General features: G+C 40.3%; 1 protein-coding gene across 1 annotated transcript in view; it reads left to right on the forward strand.

Annotated features, from left to right (window-relative positions):
* Positions 1–18,829, forward strand: part of DNAH5 (dynein, axonemal, heavy chain 5) — a 408,072-nt gene that overhangs the window by 142,960 nt on the left and 246,283 nt on the right. The window contains exons 32-38 of the mRNA XM_006874155.1: positions 1,050–1,206; positions 4,981–5,193; positions 6,463–6,687; positions 8,703–8,875; positions 15,943–16,121; positions 16,516–16,703; positions 17,092–17,286. Of these exons, the coding sequence (XP_006874217.1) occupies positions 1,050–1,206; positions 4,981–5,193; positions 6,463–6,687; positions 8,703–8,875; positions 15,943–16,121; positions 16,516–16,703; positions 17,092–17,286 (1,330 nt within the window). The remainder of the gene's footprint in view (positions 1–1,049; positions 1,207–4,980; positions 5,194–6,462; positions 6,688–8,702; positions 8,876–15,942; positions 16,122–16,515; positions 16,704–17,091; positions 17,287–18,829) is intronic.

An 18,829-nucleotide genomic window follows, 5' to 3' on the forward strand; every position in this document is an offset into this window, starting at 1 on the left:
GAGATAGTTGTGTCCTTTTATGTTGGGGTTTTACCAGTTGTTTGTATGATTTGTCTGTCAGGCCTGAAAGGCCTGCTTTTTTATTGCTGGATATGCTGGAGTAAAGGGTCCCACATAAGTTAATTTTAGGGCTGCGACCCAGAGGTTGATGTCATAAACAGCTGCCAAAGAATATGCCCTTGGGTCTGATGGGTTTCTTTCTCTCTGTGCTGTGGGAAAAACTGTGTGCTCAATGCTGAATTTTTTTTTTTTGGAGGGGGGTTCTCACCTACCCACCTGAAGGTGTCTGGGCTGGGCAAAGAAGGCATGACAGGGAAGAGGAGGGAGACAAAAAAAAAGTGTAGAATCCCCCTGCACTTCCTTTTGCAAATGTCACTGCACTGTTTCTAGCACCAGTTTCCTGTGCTGGTTTGGCTGTAGCCCTGTCCTCTGAACTCCGCCAGGGCAGGGTGGCTACAGAGGAAGTCCCAGGTCTTAGCGATTCCTAAATCACAGTATTTTCCTTTATACTCTGATTTTTCCACTAGCGGGTGCAGGAAACTGACACGCTGCATTTTAAGCTAGATCCAGAGCTCTGGTGCTGTTCCATGAAAGCAGCTTCTCTGGGTTTTCCAGTCCTTCACCCATGGAACCTGTCCTACCTGACTCTGTTTCTGCAGCCACCAAAACGGAAGTCTTGGCTGCCTCTTAAGAATACATTTCCAAGAATGAGATGCAGCTTCTAGCTGACACAGCATTGTGCTTGAAAACAAACAAAGCAAAACTACACACACAAATGCAAACAACTTCCTGTATGAATTGTATTTATTTGTCAAAGGAAGAACACATCTTTCTAGATGAAGCATAAAATGTATACATTATATTTGTGAAACATGTAGATAATCTCCTTTTTTTTTTTCTGAAGAAAAGAAAGAAAGATAATTCTCCCAGTAGACCATGGCATGTTGGTAGGAATCTGACTGTCTCAGGACACGTTCTCTTTGTTCATCCAGGTGGATTGAAAGGCTACTTTGTGTGTTTAATAAGCTCGTCTTCTTCCTCCCACCTAGATACTTGGAGAAGAAGCGGCTTTGCTTCCCTCGGTTCTTCTTCGTCTCTGACCCTGCACTTCTGGAGATCCTGGGTCAGGCTTCGGACTCACACACCATACAAGCCCATTTGCTGAATGTGTTTGACAACATTAAAACTGTCAAGTTCCATGAAAAGGTTTGCTGAATTCTGATTGTAGCTCAGCTGTCACTGCTCCCTGGGAACTCAACAGCTTTTATTCTGTAGGGATTGTGTTTTCAAAGGGTTACTTGCTTGGGGGTTAGAGCCATGTGACTTAATACACAAGGTGTAGACTGAAGGAGTCCCTGGTGGTGCAACTGAGAATTCGAGAGTTTGAATGCACCTAGTCCTACTGTGAGACAAAATACCTGTAAAGAGGACAGCCTAGGAAACCTTGTTCTTCATTCTAGCATAAGATTTTGCGTTTATTGTGCAACTATGATGTGCCAAGCATCCTTAGGTGGTGCAAACAGTTTGTGCTTAGCTGTTTACCCAGAGATTGGTGGTTTGAATCCATCCAAATGATGGCCTTAAAGAAAAGCCATCAGAGCCCTATTTGTTGTTGTTAAGTACTGTGGAGTTGGTTCCTACTCACAGTGACCCTGCACAGGGTTTCCAATGCTGTAAATCTTCTTGGGAGCAGAAAGCTTCATCCTTATCCAGCGGAACTGCTGGTAGTTTCGGACTGCCAACCTTGAGGTTAGCAGCCCAATTCATAGCCACTATGATCCCAGAGCTCCTTTTGGAGTCCTATGGGGTCACTATAAGTTGGAATTGACTCCACAGCATGAGGATGCTATGACAAGAGTCATGTTGAATAATGGGAAACATCAGCCTCCAGGGACTCATGCTTTGGTGGTGGAGGATCAGCGTACGGATAGTTTCTGTAGTTAGTACAGTGGCTGGGTAACTTCATCACAGTCCTATAAAAGCCAGCCATGGCTCGGCTGCTGACTGAAAGGCTGGAAGCTCGACAGAAGTAAGATGTGGCAGTCTGCTTCTGTAGTGGTGAAACCCATTGTTACAGAGTCGACTCGGACTCATCAAGAGGCTATAGGACAGAACAGAACTGACACACAGAGTCTCCAAGACCAAATCTTTATGGAACCAGACTGCCAAATCGTTCTCTGGAGGGACTGGCTGGTAGATTAGAGCTGCCAGCCTTTCAGCAACAGAATGCTTAACCACAGCACCACCAAAACTCCTAAGGATGCCAGGCTTGGAAACCCTATAGGGGCAGTTTTACTCTGTCCTATGGGTCACTTCCATGAACAACTGCCCCACCCTTTGACAGACCAGAACTAGATGGTGCCTGACTACCATTACCGTACGTTTTAATTCAAGAGTCTATAGAAGAATCCTGATAAAAAAGGGGGGAACTGCAGAACATGATTTTAAATGATCATGGAATGCATTTAAGTGGAGGGATATAGCTTCTCTGGCACACTGTAGGAGGTGAAATGGAAGGAAAGTGTGTGAAATGCAAATACAAAGTCAAGATAGGAAAGGGTGAACTGTTTGTTCCAACAACTCCTTGGCAAAGGAGACGTAGAGGAAGGTGAGACAGGGTGAACTGTAATGCTTTAAAATCCACGTTTCTTGTAGATCATTGAGTGATGGGACCGAATTAATCAGGAAGCTTTTGCTGATATTTTGCTCAGATTCTTCTGCTGTGGCTAGTGATGCATCCTGAGACTTCACAGTCTTGTCCTAGGTTGAAACTTCTCATTGTTTTGTTAAACAATGAGATTAAAGATAATGTAAAATTTCTTGTTTGTTGATTAGATGCCCATAAAATTTTAGCTTCTGATCATAGAAATTACTTCTTAAAATTATACAGTTATTGCTTTCTGTTGGTCCTGCCGTGATGACAAAGATCCCGATTTTGTGACCCTTGAAGTTTTTTTGTAGATCTTCTTTAAGAAACTTGTAAGTGTAGCTTTATGTTAAGGACCTCAGCAGGGGAGCTGTGAAAATAAGCTTAAATCTCATTGGCCACTTGGTAAACCATGTCTGTCTACAGTTAAGGAGAACTTCATTGTTGTTGTTATTGTTAAGTGCCATCGAGTCGGTTCCGACCCATAGCGACCCTGTAAAGGGTTTCCAAGGGTGTAAATCTTTACAGGAGTAGAGAGCCTCATCTTTCTCCCGTGGAGCGGCTGGTAGTTTTGAACCGCTGACCTTAAGGTTTGCAGCCTGATTCGTAACCACTACACTACCAGAGCTTCATTCATTAGTACAGTGGTAAATATTGAATATACTGTGAACTTCCAAAGAACAAACACATCTACAAAGAAAATACCATGTGAGTGCTCCCTAAGAGCACGCATGGCTAGATGAGTTGTTAGAAAGATGCATCATGTTTGGTAAAGTAGAAGGTGAGCAAAAACAAGGGGACCTTCCATGAAATGGATTGATACAGTCACCTAACAGTGAACTTGATCATACCTACAATCATGAAGTTGGCCCCAGACCAGACTGTTTTATTCTGTTATACATAAGGTCATACATAAGAGTCAGAGTCAAGAGGAAGGCAACTAGTGACAAAGAGGAGCCTAAGGGACCAGTATTCTGTTTATCAAACAGCAGACACAGCAATGAGCAATTGCACTTACTTTATAATTTGCATTGTTTTGTTTAATAGGCACAAACAGCCTGCAAGTCGGGTAGGAAAGTAGGACATGGACCATTTTTTTTACATGTTTTATTGTGAATTATGAGATTTATGTGATAGTTTACATGGGAGAACATTAGCTTTACATTCACCCTATTGTTTATAGTTTCATTGCCATAGTTACAATTCCCTCCATGCATCATCAAACAACCAAAGGGTACACCCTGCAAGCCTGCCCACCCCCGGTCGTCAGCACACAGCCCATCTCCCTCTCTGGGTCTAGAGTCCCCAGCTGCTCCATCTCTCCACGTCATCTTCTCTGTCTCCATCTCTGGCATTACTGTTTCTCTGGGTAGGGTCCAGCACTCTGCTCTTCTCCCTTGATGGTCCCAGGGACCTCCACTCCTGTCCTGCAAAGTCAATCACTCCTCTCCTTTTGCTACAAAACATCTACCTTTACATTTCCAACTCTCACAGTCAGTCCTGATAACAATGATTCACTATTATACCAAAAGAGATCTATCTACATCTCCTTTCACCAGCCCAGTCCAGACAGATAGGGTACTACTCAGTGGAGATTCTAGCTTCCTCCACACCCTCTGGATGTAGGCTCCCTCTTGAAAGCTTGTAAGCCAGTTACTTCTTGCCTTTGTAGTTTCCTCCATCCCACTTTGGGTAGCCAATGCAGGGACTTTTTAATGGCTGTTTTTATAGGCAATAAATGTAGTCTTAGTGATGTTGCCTGACCAGGGCTTGGTAGAGCACCATTTGAACCTGTATCTTAGAACTCCAAATACAATTGCTCCTCTTGTCATGCCATGCTTCCTCCTACTAAAGGAGATGACCAGAATAGGACTAGGCTGAATAGGAGACATTATACACAACCATGAGCTTCTGTAAAATAATATAATGTTTATAGTACAGACTCTGACCATACCATTGCTCAATCTTAGCTGGATTATTTTGTGTTGCAGAATGAGACAGACTCGTTGAGAATCTCATTTTATTTGGAATGTTAGAGATTTTTCAATCATCCCATTTGTATTAAATCTTGATTTTAGAAAACGAGTTCTTCCCTCTTGAGTATTGATTATTTGAGCTCGATTTAGTGTTCCTTTTAAGATTGCATAGTGAACTTTTAAAATATTGCTTTGGAGTTGATTTCATGTCATATTTTGCTTCTATCTTATGATCTGTTTCTTAAGTTGTTATGGGAAGGATAATGTTGATGAAATGTAAATGGAGGAAAAGTCAAAATTGATCTTTCATGCTTTTTATGAATGTAACTTTTTTCCCCCTCTTGGTTTGTAACATAGATCTATGATCGCATTCTGTCAGTTTCCTCTCGAGAGGGTGAGACGATTGAATTGGATAAACCTGTAATGGCAGAAGGCAATGTGGAAGTGTGGCTCAATTCACTGTTGGAGGAATCTCAGTCTTCATTACATCTGGTGATTCGTCAGGCAGCTGCAAATATTGAAGAAACAGGGTTTCAACTGATTGAATTTCTTTCTTCCTTCCCTGCTCAGGTCAGTATATTCAAATTGGAAAGCATCTTTCATACACAAGCCATGTACTGTTGTAAGTTTTACAAATGGCTCACCTTTAAATCTGGGTCAATATCAAGCTTTTCATAAGGATTCATGAGATATACATCAGCTTAAATATGTCAGCTACCGATTATTAGCTATACAAGGTGGCTTCAAAAAGTTTTTGGAAAAATAGAATCAAAGGATAATGAAATTTTCCCCACAAACTTTTTGAAGCCCCTTATTTATTTATATCTATGTGGGTTAATGCATCAGACTGCAAAGCAGTTTGAACTGCAAGGTCGCCAGTTCAAGCTCATCAGCTGCTCCTTGGAAACCCTATACAGGGTCAGAGTGGGTCAGAACCTACTCGACGGCACTTAACAACAACAACATAGCTGTGCATTAAATAAATATATAGACTTACCTAGATGTTTTGTTGTAGATATCTGATATAATGTATCTAATTTGAAGCAGGTCTTTTTCTAGTAAGTTTTTTTATTTATGCACCGTTGTACATAAACCATAAAGAGTGTTTTGAGTATCTGACTAGAAAACGGAGGAGAAATGTTATTTCAGCAGTGACAATGTGCGCTTAGTTACTATGATCAATAAAGATTTTGTGAATATGTTGTGGAACTGTGGGAGAAAGCACTGGACCGAAAGATTGGTTTGAACTACAAGGTCGGCAGTTCAAGCTCACCAGCCGCTCATCAGAAACCCTATATAAGGTCACCATGGGTTAGAACTTGACTTGATGACACCTAGCAAAAACATCAGCAAATGAGTCGGAACAGACTCATCAGCACTTCACAACAACAATACCATAAGCAAAACAGTGTGCTAGTTTTGATAAAGCAAGTTTCAGTCATATTCTTTATCTGCAAATAACTAAAAATCTACTTAGGAAGAAACATGACCTCAGCAATAAAACTAGAAGAAAAAAACTAGATACATCATGAAGCTCTGCATCTTTAATTGACACACACACAATATGAATAGTTTCGACAGGTTTTGAAACAACACTTCAAGTGAATGTAATCAAGAATGGCTTTGTGTTTATATTATCACAACTAATAATAATTACAACTAATCACTGTGTTTGGCTCAGGATGAGGCAGCATTTTGTTCTGTTGCACGTGGGGTTGAGATAAGTCCAAACCAACTTGACAATACCTGACAGTAACTGCACTCAATATACTGAATTTCTCTCAAATATGTAAGTAAGCATGCCACAAACACTCATTGAACCTTTTTGTTTTCATTAAGGTTGGACTATTAGGCATTCAAATGATATGGACACGAGATTCAGAAGAAGCCCTAAGAAATGCCAAGTCGGATAAAAAAATCATGCAGAAAACCAATCAGTTTTTCCTGGATCTGCTTAACACACTGATCGACATCACCACAAAGGATCTGAGTTCTATGGAGCGAGTCAAATATGAGACTTTGGTTACTATTCACGTGCATCAAAGAGACATCTTCGACGACCTAGTAAGTAACTTACAAATGCCATGCCCTATAAACGACATATGCAGCAAAGCAAATACTAGACACTTTTCATGTTTATCCACTGGAATGAGTTTGACTGACTTCCAGAAAAAAGCTTCAATGAAAAGCAAAGAATCATCTCCGTTATTTTGTTTTGGTCAGGTCCTGTTGAGTTGCTTCTGAAGGAAACACTCCCTAGTCCTGGGCCATCCTCACAAGTGTTACGTTTGAGCCCATTGGTGCTGCCACCGTGCCAATCCATCTCACGGAGGGTCTTCCTCTTTACTATAAGAACTTGTATATTCCATGTTCTTTTCTGTGTTTGCTTGAAATTCTTGTCTCAGTCCTTTGATGGTGATGATCGAAACAATTAGATTTTATCTTAAAATGTTCCATGTGATTATTTTTAGTGTTAAAATGCCCTTTAGTATCTGGAAAAAACTTTCATTTCTCTGGTGTTCCTTTTAGTTATTAACTAAGGATCAACAGCTTCCTGCGACAGCAGTAAGTACCATTACCGGGAGGGCTGTTCAGTACTTCTTTTAGGGCTTTTGATAAATCACATCCTTAATGAGTTTTGCTACATTCTGTGTCATTGATTGCAAAGGGTCTTTCCTAATAGGTTCTGGCATTCAGGAGGCATGCAGACTCTAAAGAGAAAACAAGGTAGGGGAAAAAAGAAGCCTAGCAGCTGTGGGAAATGGGAAAGGAAATTAAATTTGTCCTCTCCTATGAAATACAGCATTGACTATGACACAAGGAGTTCTGATTTTCATAATAATTTTCTGGGTTGTGTCTCTTCTCATTATATAAAAAAGTTTGGTGTTTTTATTTATTTATTTATTTCAAGATTGGCCCTGATGTAAAGGGAAGACACTGCAAGTTGGAGCTGCCGGATGGCTAAGCCGCTTTCTTAATAGTTAGGAACACAAGGCTCAGGATCATTTTAGATTTCTTATTTCTCAACAAAAAATAATTAAAGTGGCTTAAAAGTTTGGTTAAAAAAATTTCGACCAAAGCATTGTTGATCGAGCATCTTGCCATTTATATGAGTGCATTGAAATTCCTATGAAAAATTATTAATGAATTGAAAAACCCAGCCGTGGACTTTATCATGATCAGAAGAGAGATCTTTTTTCTAATGAGATTGCAACGGTTTGCTTCTGTGTCTACAGAAGAGATGCTTCCCATAGATTGTATTTTGTGGGCAAGACTATTGTACGGGGCATTTGAGGATGAAATTTAAGAGCTGACTATTTTAATATTGAAATACTTGTACTAAAACAATCACAACAATAGCCTAGTTGTCACTGAGTAGATTCTAATCCCATGTGTGTTAGAATAGAGCTGTGCTCCATCAGGTTTTCAGTGGCTGATGTAGATCACCAGACTTTTCTTGTGAGGCACCTCTGGGTAAATTTGAATTGTCCACCTTTTGGTTAGCAGCCAAGTATATTAACCATGACACCACCCAGTGATTCCATTGAGCTCTATCAGTTCTCCTTTATAGCGCCCCCATGTGTTATAAAGTAGAACTACTCCATGGGGCTTTCTTGGCAGTGATCTTTATGAAAGAAGACTTCCAGGTCTTTCTTCCATAGCAGTGCTGGATGAGTTAGAACTGCCAACCTTTTGACTAATGTGTGCATTGAGTCAGTTTCAATTCATAGCAATACTGTGTCGGGTTTCTGAGAGTGGCTGGTGCATTTGAACTGATGAGTTTGTAGTTACCGCTATAGCTTAGCTTACAGTGCCAAAAATCGTTTGTGCCATAACACCATTAAAGTTGAAGCAAGGCTAAATTAGGTTATTTTCTTGAGTATTACTAGTCATATCTCTTTTAAACTGTCACTATTGTTGACCAGTGACAGAATGGGCTGAGTGGTTGATTGAGCTGAAATCCCAAAACTGCTTAGTTGGGTGGCCTTTGAGCTCACTTTTCTCAGCTTTCTGATCCAGACCAATGAGTATATTTAATAAATGACTCTCATCTGAAACTCACACCACTTATGTTTCAGTACCATATGCATGTCAAGAGCCCTGCGGACTTCGAGTGGCTGAAGCAGTGCCGGTTTTATTTTCATGAAGATGCCGACAAGATGCTGATCCATATCACAGATGTGGTCTTCATCTACCAGAATGAGTTTCTGGGCTGCACAGACAGGCTTGTCATAACTCCACTCACAGACAGGTGAGGGAGGATTCTGGGACTCAACTGCCCTCCTATGTTTCATTCTCTCAAGTTGCTTAAGGGATTTTTGCTTCATCTCTTATTTGGGCTTATAAGGTCTTTTATACCAAAGTCTTTGAAAGTCTGCATTTTCAGCTCTACATATATGCTTCCCTCTCGACGTTAGACTTGTGGTGGAGGCAATCCTAGTGTCCCTTGCCTTCAATCTTAGGGAGATAGTGGTTAAAGGACCTCACAAACCCAAAACCAAACCCACTGACTTTGAGACGGTTCTGTTAGCACAGAACTGAAATTCTCTACAGTGTTTCCAAGGTGCTCCGGTGACCTAGTGGATTACTGCATTGGCTGCTAACTGCAGGGTCAGCAGTTTGAACCTCCCAGCTGCTTCTCTGGAGAAAAATGAGACTTTCTGTTCTTGGTAAGATTTACAGCTTCAGAAACCATGTACAAGGCCGTTATGAGTTGGAACTGACTTGATGGCACAGAACCAGCCAAGCAACCAACCAACCAAGTAACCAACCAACCACGTTTCTGAGGAAGTAGATTGTCACATCTCCCTCAGAGTGGCTGGTGGCCACAAACAGCTGACCTTCCATTTAGCAACTGCACTCTTAACTACTGTGCCACAGGGACCCCTTAAATCATCTCAGCAAACATTAAAAGAGCAAAAAAGTAAAAGAATGAATAAATTGCCAAGTGACAATAGGAACCAATCATGCTGGGCTTTGAGAGCTACTTAGTGAATTTGGTTTGTATTGTCACTACCCAACCAGTTACTATTGATTCTGACTCATGTTGATCCCATGTGTGTCAGAGTAGAACCTACTCCAGCAGATTTCCCCAGAAGTACATCACCAGACCTTTCTTTTGAGGTACTTTTGGGTGAACTTGAACTTCCAACCTTTTTGTTAGCAGCTTAGAGCATTGACCATTTGCACTATCCACGGACTTATAATAGGTGCTAAATAAATATTTGCTGAATGAATCAATGAATGAAATGTTGTTTTTGAAGTAACAACGATGAAAAAAGTGGTGAAAAGTTAAAATGGTTTGGCAGAAGTACCTAATATACAAAGCGTGAGAGGGAAAACTTGACTATTTTTCAGAGGTAACCCTTAATTAACTATTTATTTTCTTTCCTTCCAGAAATTTTGCTCACTTACATGTATGCTAAAATTCTTTTCACTTTTGATGAGTATCACACTGTACAAGCGTCCCCACAATTTCATGGGGAACTTTAAAAGGAAATCAGGTATTTATAAGTGCACATGTGGAGAAGATCCTAAAGTTTTCATTTTATCCCGCCCCCCCTTTTTTTTAACCTTAAATCCTAACATGTTTGTTTATCTTTAACCAACTTGACAATGTTGGAATTTAGTAATCATTTCTGGCTTTCCATTGGGATCCCAGTGCACAATTTTTCTGGTTGCTGGGATTTCATGACAAGCTGTTCTGCCCTTTTACTAAAGGTCATTCTACACTAAAATGAGGACTTAAATCAGAGACCAGAGGCAACCTTTTTTCCAACTACCTGTGAGAACTCAACAAGTGTGGCAGCTGACATATGGAAAGAGTCACAGATGTTTCAGATTATCAAAACAGCCACTGTAACAAGCTAAGATCCTACAATACCTTTCTCCAAAAGCTCCTGGTGTTTCCAGTGACCAGTTTTTCGTCCGCTTCTGACACAAATGCAGATGCCTGGAATTGTCAGCAGAAGTCTGAGACTAACAGAGGCGTCTTACCTGTCTGATAAGAAATGCAGACAGGTGTAGTGTGCATGCATTTCTCTGACATCTACTCATAGCTTCTCTGAGTTATACCTGAGTCTGCCCTTAAAAGCTGTGCCATCTTGGAAAGATATTTAACTTCTTTGATTTCCGTTTTCCAGAATCAGAAATTTTGTGTGGACTGTTGGTAATGCACGAATTAGCTTTAAAAAGTTGGAATTAAAAGGAAATGGAATTTCCCACAAACTTTTTAAAGCCCTCTCATAAGATGCATTTGACATATGGTGTTGGAGAAGAATATTGAAAGTACTGTGGACTGCAAGAAGAACAAACAGATGTGTCTTGGAGGAAGTACAACTAGAATGCTCCTCAGAAGCCAGGATGGCGAGACTTTGTCTCTCATACTTTGGACTAGTCCCTGGAGAAGAACATCATGCTTGGTAAAGTGGAGGGTCAGTGAAACACAGGAAGAATTCCAACATGATGGATGGACACAGTGGCGGCAACAATGGGCTCAGATGTAGCAACAATGGTGAGGAGAATGCAGGAGTGGGCATGGCTTCATTCTTTTGTGTAAAGAGTCACTATGAGTTGAAACCTATTCGATGACTCCTAACAACAACAAAATAGTGTATGTACTGGTCAAAACCGACTCGATGGCACTTAACAACAACAACAACAACAACAACAAGGTCCCAACAGGATTCAGAATAAATATTAGTCATATTCTTGTCTGAGTCCTGGTGTAGTGTTGTGGGTCAATGTGCTAGATTGCAAGGTTGGTGGTTCAAGCTCACCGGTGGCTCCTTGGAAACCCTATAGAGGTGCGCTAAGAGTTGGAGCTGACTTGATGGAATTTAACAGCAACAACAACTCTTCTTGTTGATACGACTACCAGTTTCTTAATCATTGAAATTATAGTCCTTAGCAACCTTTCCTTTCAGTTCTTCCTAAACCTGTCTAATAACCAAAAAATCTGTTTCTAAGTTCTCAGCAAAGAAGAAATCTATGCCATCATGATCTTAGGAAGACTTTCAGCATTTAGGAAATAATGTTGTTTAAGAATAATAACCAGAACCACTAATTTACTTGTGATGAAATGCATGTAAAGTACATGTACAATGAGTATATATTATCAAAGTTGGCATTTGGTGCTAATGGGCCCAGGTCCTGGTTGGTTACAGTTCATTCGGTGTTGTGGTGTTCACATGCCACATATAAATGCCAGGAGGAGCGAGATAAGAGTGCATAACTGAACCAGCACAGACCTTTTATGAAACAAATGCATGAAAAGGACTCGGTGACTGGTGTTTAGCACATAGTTGAGGGTACAGCAGTGAACTTAGTCTCAACTACTGATAGCAGAGGAAAGCAGAAACTATAAGAGAGCTGTGAAAAAGCCATTAAGCTGAACAAGAGTTCAGACTCTGTTCATATATGACATCTTTGGGTTAAAGGGATTAGAAAGGAAAGCAGATGTCTACAAGAGGGAGATGAATGTACATGTAAAATATTAGACTTTTGCATATAACATACATATTTTGTGATGTATGAATACTCAATTGATGAAGGTGAAGAGGATTTAAATACTTACTGATGAAGATCAAAGACCACAGCCTCTGTATGAGTTGAACCTCAATGTAAAGAAAACAAAGATCCTCATAAAAAACATCATGACAAAGGAGAAAAGATTGAAGTTGTCAAAAACTCCATTTTGCTTGGATCAATTATCAACACTCATGGAAGGAGCAGTCAAGAAATCAAATGACATATTGCATTAGGCAAATCTGCACAAGACCTCTTTAAAGACTGATGATATGGACATTTTCCACAGTCTCTTTCCGCAAATTTGGTCGATTTGGTTTCTATGTATTCCATCTGGTGAGATTCATGTGTGTAGTCATCTCTTATGCTGTCTAAAGAGGGTATTTGAAATGAACAAATCATCGATTTTGCAGGATTCTATCATGCGATCTCCAGCATCATTTCTATCACCAAGGCCATATTTTCCAACTACTGATCTTTCCTCTTTGCTCCCAACCTTTGCATTCCAATCTCCAATAATGATCAATACATCTTGATTGCATGTTTGATCAATTTCAGATTGAAGAAGTTGGTAGAATTCTTCTATTTCATCCTCACCAGCTTTAGTGGTTGGTGTGAAAATTTGAATAATAGTGGTATAAATTGGCTTCCTTGTAGGTGCATGGATATTATCCTATCACAGACAGCGTTGTACCTCATGACTGATCTGGATATGTTCTTTTTGACGATGAATGCAACACCATTCCTCTTCAATTTGTCATTCCCAGCATAGTAGACCATGTGGTTGTCAGATTCAAAATGACCAATACCAGTCCATTTCAGCTCACTAATGCCTAAGATATTGATGTTTATGCGTTCCATTTCATTTTTGACAATTTCTAATTTTCTTAGATTCATACTTTGTACATTGCATGTTCCAATTACTAATGCATATTTACAACTGTTTCTCTTCATTTTGAGTTGTGTCCCATCAGCAAATGAAGGTCCTGTGGGCTTTACTCCCATGGGCTTTACTCCATTCACGTCATCACAGTTAACTCTACTTTGAGGAGGCAAGTCTTCTCCAGTCGCATTTTGAGGGCTCATTTTCCCGCACACTGTCTGATAATGTTTCTCTGCTATTCATAAGGTTTTCAGTGGCTAAATATTCAGAAGTAGTTCGTCATTCCTTCTTCCTAGTCTGTCTTTGTGTGGAAGTTCATCTGAAACCTGTCCACCATGGGTGACCCTGCTGATATTTAAAATACCCGTGGCATAGCATCCAGAATCATAGCAACTCACAAGCCATCACAGTACAACAAATTGACAGACAAGTGGTGGTAGTTGGTACCAACTTGGTGGCACCTAACAACAACAACAACAATAAAGAGCAAAGATGTCAGTTTAAGAACTAAGGTGTGCCTGCCACAAGCCATGGTATTTTCAACAGCCTCGTATGTATGTGAGAGTTGGACAGTGAGTAAGGAAGACTGTAGAAGAATTGATGCATTTGAGTTATGGTGTTGGAGAAGAATATTATAGGTACCACGGTCAGCTAGAAGAACAAACAAATCTGTGTTGGAAGAAGTGCAACCAGAATACTCCTTTACAGCCAGGATGGCCAGACTTTGTCTCTCATACTTACGGACGTATCAGAAAGGACCAGGCTCTGGAGAAGGACATCATGCTTGGTAAAGTGGCGTCTCAGCTAAAAGAGACGCTCAAGTGTAGCAGCAATTGTGTGGATGGCACAGGACTGGGCGGTGTTGTGTTTTGTTTTGCATATGGTCTCTATGAATCAGAACTAACTTGAAGACATCAACCAAACAACATGTAACATAAATAACATGCATATAATGGTATAATATGTATAGGAAACTAATGTGTGAGGGGTGTTGTAAAACACCATGCACTATTTGCATTAACAATATAATAATATGGAAATAGTCTTTAAACACTTAGGATGCTTTGACAGACCCATCCTTGTCATTGAAAGAAAATCCTAGACATAGTTTTGGTGCCACCATAATCTTGTGGGCCATCTTGGTCAATTGGCACACATAGTTTATAAGGTTATGTTCAGCATTCTAGTTTGGTAAGTAACATCTGGAATCTTATGACTGATCATCTCATATACAACTCTTAGGCTCTGTCATGCACAGCAAAAGATAAAGAAGGAAAGCAAAGAATAAAAGAAGAAGCCAGTTTACAGGACCAGCTGATTACATGAACCATGATTTCATCTATGCAAAGACCATAAGAGCTAGATGGTGCCCAGCTAACACTATTGGCTAAATAGCAACTGGTTTTTCATGACTGGCCAGCTGAGTGGTCATGGTTTGTGGAGCTTTCCTCCTTTGCCCTGGCAGGCAGCCATTCACAGAGCTCTGCAGCATGAGAACTGGCAGGTATATCAACTGGGCCAAGTCTTGACACTCACATCCCCATCTGAAAATGAGTCACAGAGAGCCTCTTTCTGTCTCTGAAAAATGGGAAATGTTGCAGTAGTGACCTCCCAGAGTTCTCTGGGGATTAAATGAAATAACATATGTAGAGCTTGTAATGTTTGCTATTGTGATCAGTGTAACTCTACTTTGAAGGTGAGGTACCCTCCTCGCTTCCACCCTTTGCCACCTTCTTCTAGGTATTCAGACACAGATGCAGGACTGAGCCATTTATTTACTGTTCAGAGACCCATGTCCAATAAACTAGAGACCCAAAACTGCTCTCACTTCTTATTTCACACCTTCTGTGGTATAAGCACTTTATTTCCCTTAAAATCTTTTTTGAAGTCCAGATAGAAGCTCTCTAGAAGTTTGGCCATAGAAAGTCCTAAGCAGTGCCATCTAATAAATTGTCTCCTTTTCCAACACTACGTGATGCTTGGGCAGTGAAGTGAGAATTTTCCTTCACAAGATTGTTTCCACTCTTTTACCTGAACCTTTTCTTTCTTATGCTGTACTAGGGAGCTTCAAAAAGTTCATGAAAAGATAATGGGGTTTTTGAAGCCCCTTTTAATAGTAATTTATGGGAGAAGGAATATGCAGGTTTAATAGATGCTTATAGAAATAGATTTAAGATGTGACTTCTTTAGGAGTGAATGATTTAAACCTAACATGATTCATGTTCCCTGAAGAGCCCTGGTGGTGCAAATGGTTAAGCAGTTGGCTGCTAGCTAAATGGTTGGTGGTTCAAACCCAGTCAATAGCTCCTTGGGAGAAAGACATAGTGATCTGCTTTGGTAGAAATTAACCCATACCTGTTGCTACATAAATAGTTTGCAACCTTTATCACAGAATATTCTTTAGATATAGAAAACATTTTGTGAAGAAAAAGTTTTACCATTGCTAAATAAGTTTGGGAAATGCTATCTCATACGCAGAGATTCTCAGTATACATTTTAACCAGTTTCAGTAATGAAGAACTAAACAGGTTTGGTCCTGTTAAGGATTTTCAAATTTATTTGACCACAGAAATTTTGTTGCTGTTAAGTGCCGTAGAGTCAGCTCTGACTCATAGGGACTCTGTATAGGGTTTCTGAGGAGAACCTGGTGGGGTTGAACTGCCAACCTTGTGGTTCCAAGTACAGTGCTGATCCTACAGTGACACACCACGAGTTCACTAGCTTATTTCTCAACACATCTAAGAAAAGTGTACAAGTGTTTTAGGATGTGGTTTTGGAAATGTTATGTAGGGACCTGGCACTTCTTTAGTTTTTAAAAATCTTGTGTTGGTTTCATCTTTCACTGTGATGCTTCATTCATACCTTCTGGCTGGCCATGGTCTGGCTCTCTTGATGTTTTTATGCTTAAGGTGTTACATTACATTGGCTCAAGCTCTGGGGATGAGCATGGGTGGAGCCCCTGCTGGACCTGCAGGGACAGGCAAAACCGAAACCACCAAAGATATGGGCCGATGCCTTGGGAAATATGTCGTAGTTTTCAATTGTTCAGACCAGATGGATTTCCGAGGACTTGGGCGGATTTTTAAAGGTGAGAGTTATATTTTTTACTTGATGAGAAATTTCAGTTAAAGTGGACTGTCTTGTTAAGATTTATTTTTCAGCAGTTGGCTACATTTCAGTTTCATTTTTCAATGCTATAAGACTTTTTGAAAGATCTGGAATTTTACCAGTGTAATGTGGACCCGATTTCAATCTCACGTGCTTTTTGTAAAAAACTTTTATCACTCAAGATCCGGTGTTTGTAGATAAAATGCCAGATTGAGATTTGTTTTTGGGGACTTGAAGCACGATCTATTTATTCAACTTTATTTTAAAATAAACTTATTATCTTGTTCTTGTTTTGGCAGCAGTATAATGCCTTTGTTCCTTAGAGTTCCAAAATGATGTACTAATTGAATTTTCTATTTAATTTCCTTTCTAAGGATTGGCACAGTCTGGATCCTGGGGTTGTTTTGATGAATTTAATCGTATCGATCTCCCAGTTCTCTCAGTTGCAGCCCAGCAAATTTCCATTATTCTGACATGTAAAAAGGAGCGTAAAAAATCTTTTATTTTTACTGATGGAGATACTGTGATGATGAACCCTGAATTTGGACTTTTCCTAACCATGGTAAGGAAACACAGCAACAGCTACTGAATTTCCAGCTTTGCATTGTACTTTGATCTACCTACCCTCTCCTAGTTCTATGCCCTCTATTTTCCATGACTCAAAATTGGGATTGTAGTTTTCACTTTCATTTGAAAGCTTTTGGGGTTCAACAAAACTCATCTTTATATGAAGATGCTTCAAAAAGTTCATGGAAAATGGCATTGATAGATAATGGAAATTTCCCACAAACATTTTGAAGCCCTCGTAATTAATGAGTTCATCCTCCCAGTGGAAGGAGAGTGGAGTTTGCAGGTCATCATTTCCGGTGTGTTGAATCTGCAGAATGAGTATCTTCATAACAAGTTGATTATCCTATATCTTTCACCCTTGGGTCCTATTTTCTGTGTAGAATCCTGGCTATGCTGGGCGCCAGGAACTCCCCGAAAACTTGAAGATTAACTTCCGTTCTGTGGCCATGATGGTCCCCGATCGCCAGATCATCATACGTGTGAAGTTGGCAAGTTGCGGCTTCATTGACAATATCGTTCTGGCCAGGAAGTTCTTCACGCTCTACAAGCTCTGTGAGGAGCAGCTCTCTAAGCAGGTGTGACATTCTGAAGGGCTTTACCTCCTTGTGTGTTTCATTTTTCTAGTCAGCTCAGTTTTCCTCATTTTGAAATGTTGTAGCGTTGGGGCTGCTGACTTAATGCTTTATTGATACAAAGTCAAAGGAGTGACATTTCAAACATCGCTTCAGCATGTGTACTACTGAACGATACAGAGAGATTTATATGCATAGTTTTATTAAGTGCATTTAAATAAATAAATAAATACTTAAAGAAGAGAAGTGAAGTAGGTACTATCTGAACTGATTTTTGTTGTTGTTGTTGTTAGGTGCCATCAAGTTGGTACCGACCCATAGCGACCTTATGCACAGCAGACCAAAACACTACCCTATCCTGGGCCAACGTCACTACTGTTGCCACGCTTGAGCCCATCGGTGTTGCCACTTGGCCAATCCATCTCATTGGGGGTCTTCCTCGTTTTCTCTGACCCTCCACCTTAAGGGCCTAAAAATTATGAGTATTAGTTCTGGTAAGCATTGGACTGCTAACCACAAGATTGGCTGTTCAAACCCACGAACTGCTCCTCAGAAACCCAGGCAGGGTTGCTGTGAGTTGGAACCCACTCCACGGCACACAACACCACTGGTAACAACAACCATTACCTGTTGAGAATGGTGGCTCTCTAGGATAAGCACTGGACTGCAAACCACAGGGGTCAACTGTTCAAGCCCATCAGCTGCTTCCCGGGAGGTCGATGAAGGAGTTCTATTCCCACAAAGATTTTCAGCCTCTGAAACCCAATGCAGGGCTGCTATGCGTGGAAGCAAACTCAGTGGCACTTAACAACAATGATGGTTTTTAGGAACCTCTCAACCAAAGTCACTCAAGTTCTTTGCGAAGCTTTGCCAATTGTCTGTCTTATCCATTATAAGCATCTTGCTAGATTCCTGTGTTACTTGGAGCAGCAGGTTCAACAATCGTACTTATTCATATTATCCATACACTGCTATGGATTCCATTCTGACTCATTGACCTAGATAGTGGTTTTTTTTTTTTTTAAATATTTAAGGTTTTTATTGTGGGTTGAGTGAAAGTTTACAGGGCATATCATCAGTTTTACATTCATCAAATCATATACCTTGTTTCATTACATTGATTATAATCCCCTCCATATACCATCAGTTAACAGTATTTCTCTCTATCCACTTTAGCTTTTTAAAAAACACACAAACAAAAAAACCCACTCAGGCATATATAATAAATTACATCTCCAAAGGGCACATTTTGCAAGTCTGCTCCTAGCCATCAGCTCTTAGTCCTTCTCTTCTTAGTCCATGAATCTACAGTCCTGAGCCGCTCCCCCTCTCCATGCCCCCATCTCTGCCTCCATCTCTGGCGCTGCTGCTTCTCTGGATAAGATCCTGCATTCTACTTGTGCGTTCCTCTCTTGATAGTCCTTGGGTCCTCTGCTTCTGGACTGTAACGTTAACCACTCCCCCTTTTTTTGTTACAAAACTTCTCCATTTACAATTGTGACAGTCACGATTAATCATGATAACAGTTATTCACTATTGAATCTTA

This window comes from Chrysochloris asiatica, unplaced genomic scaffold (genome assembly GCF_000296735.1).
Source record: "Chrysochloris asiatica unplaced genomic scaffold, ChrAsi1.0 scaffold00264, whole genome shotgun sequence".
Classification (NCBI taxonomy): domain Eukaryota; kingdom Metazoa; phylum Chordata; class Mammalia; order Afrosoricida; family Chrysochloridae; genus Chrysochloris; species Chrysochloris asiatica.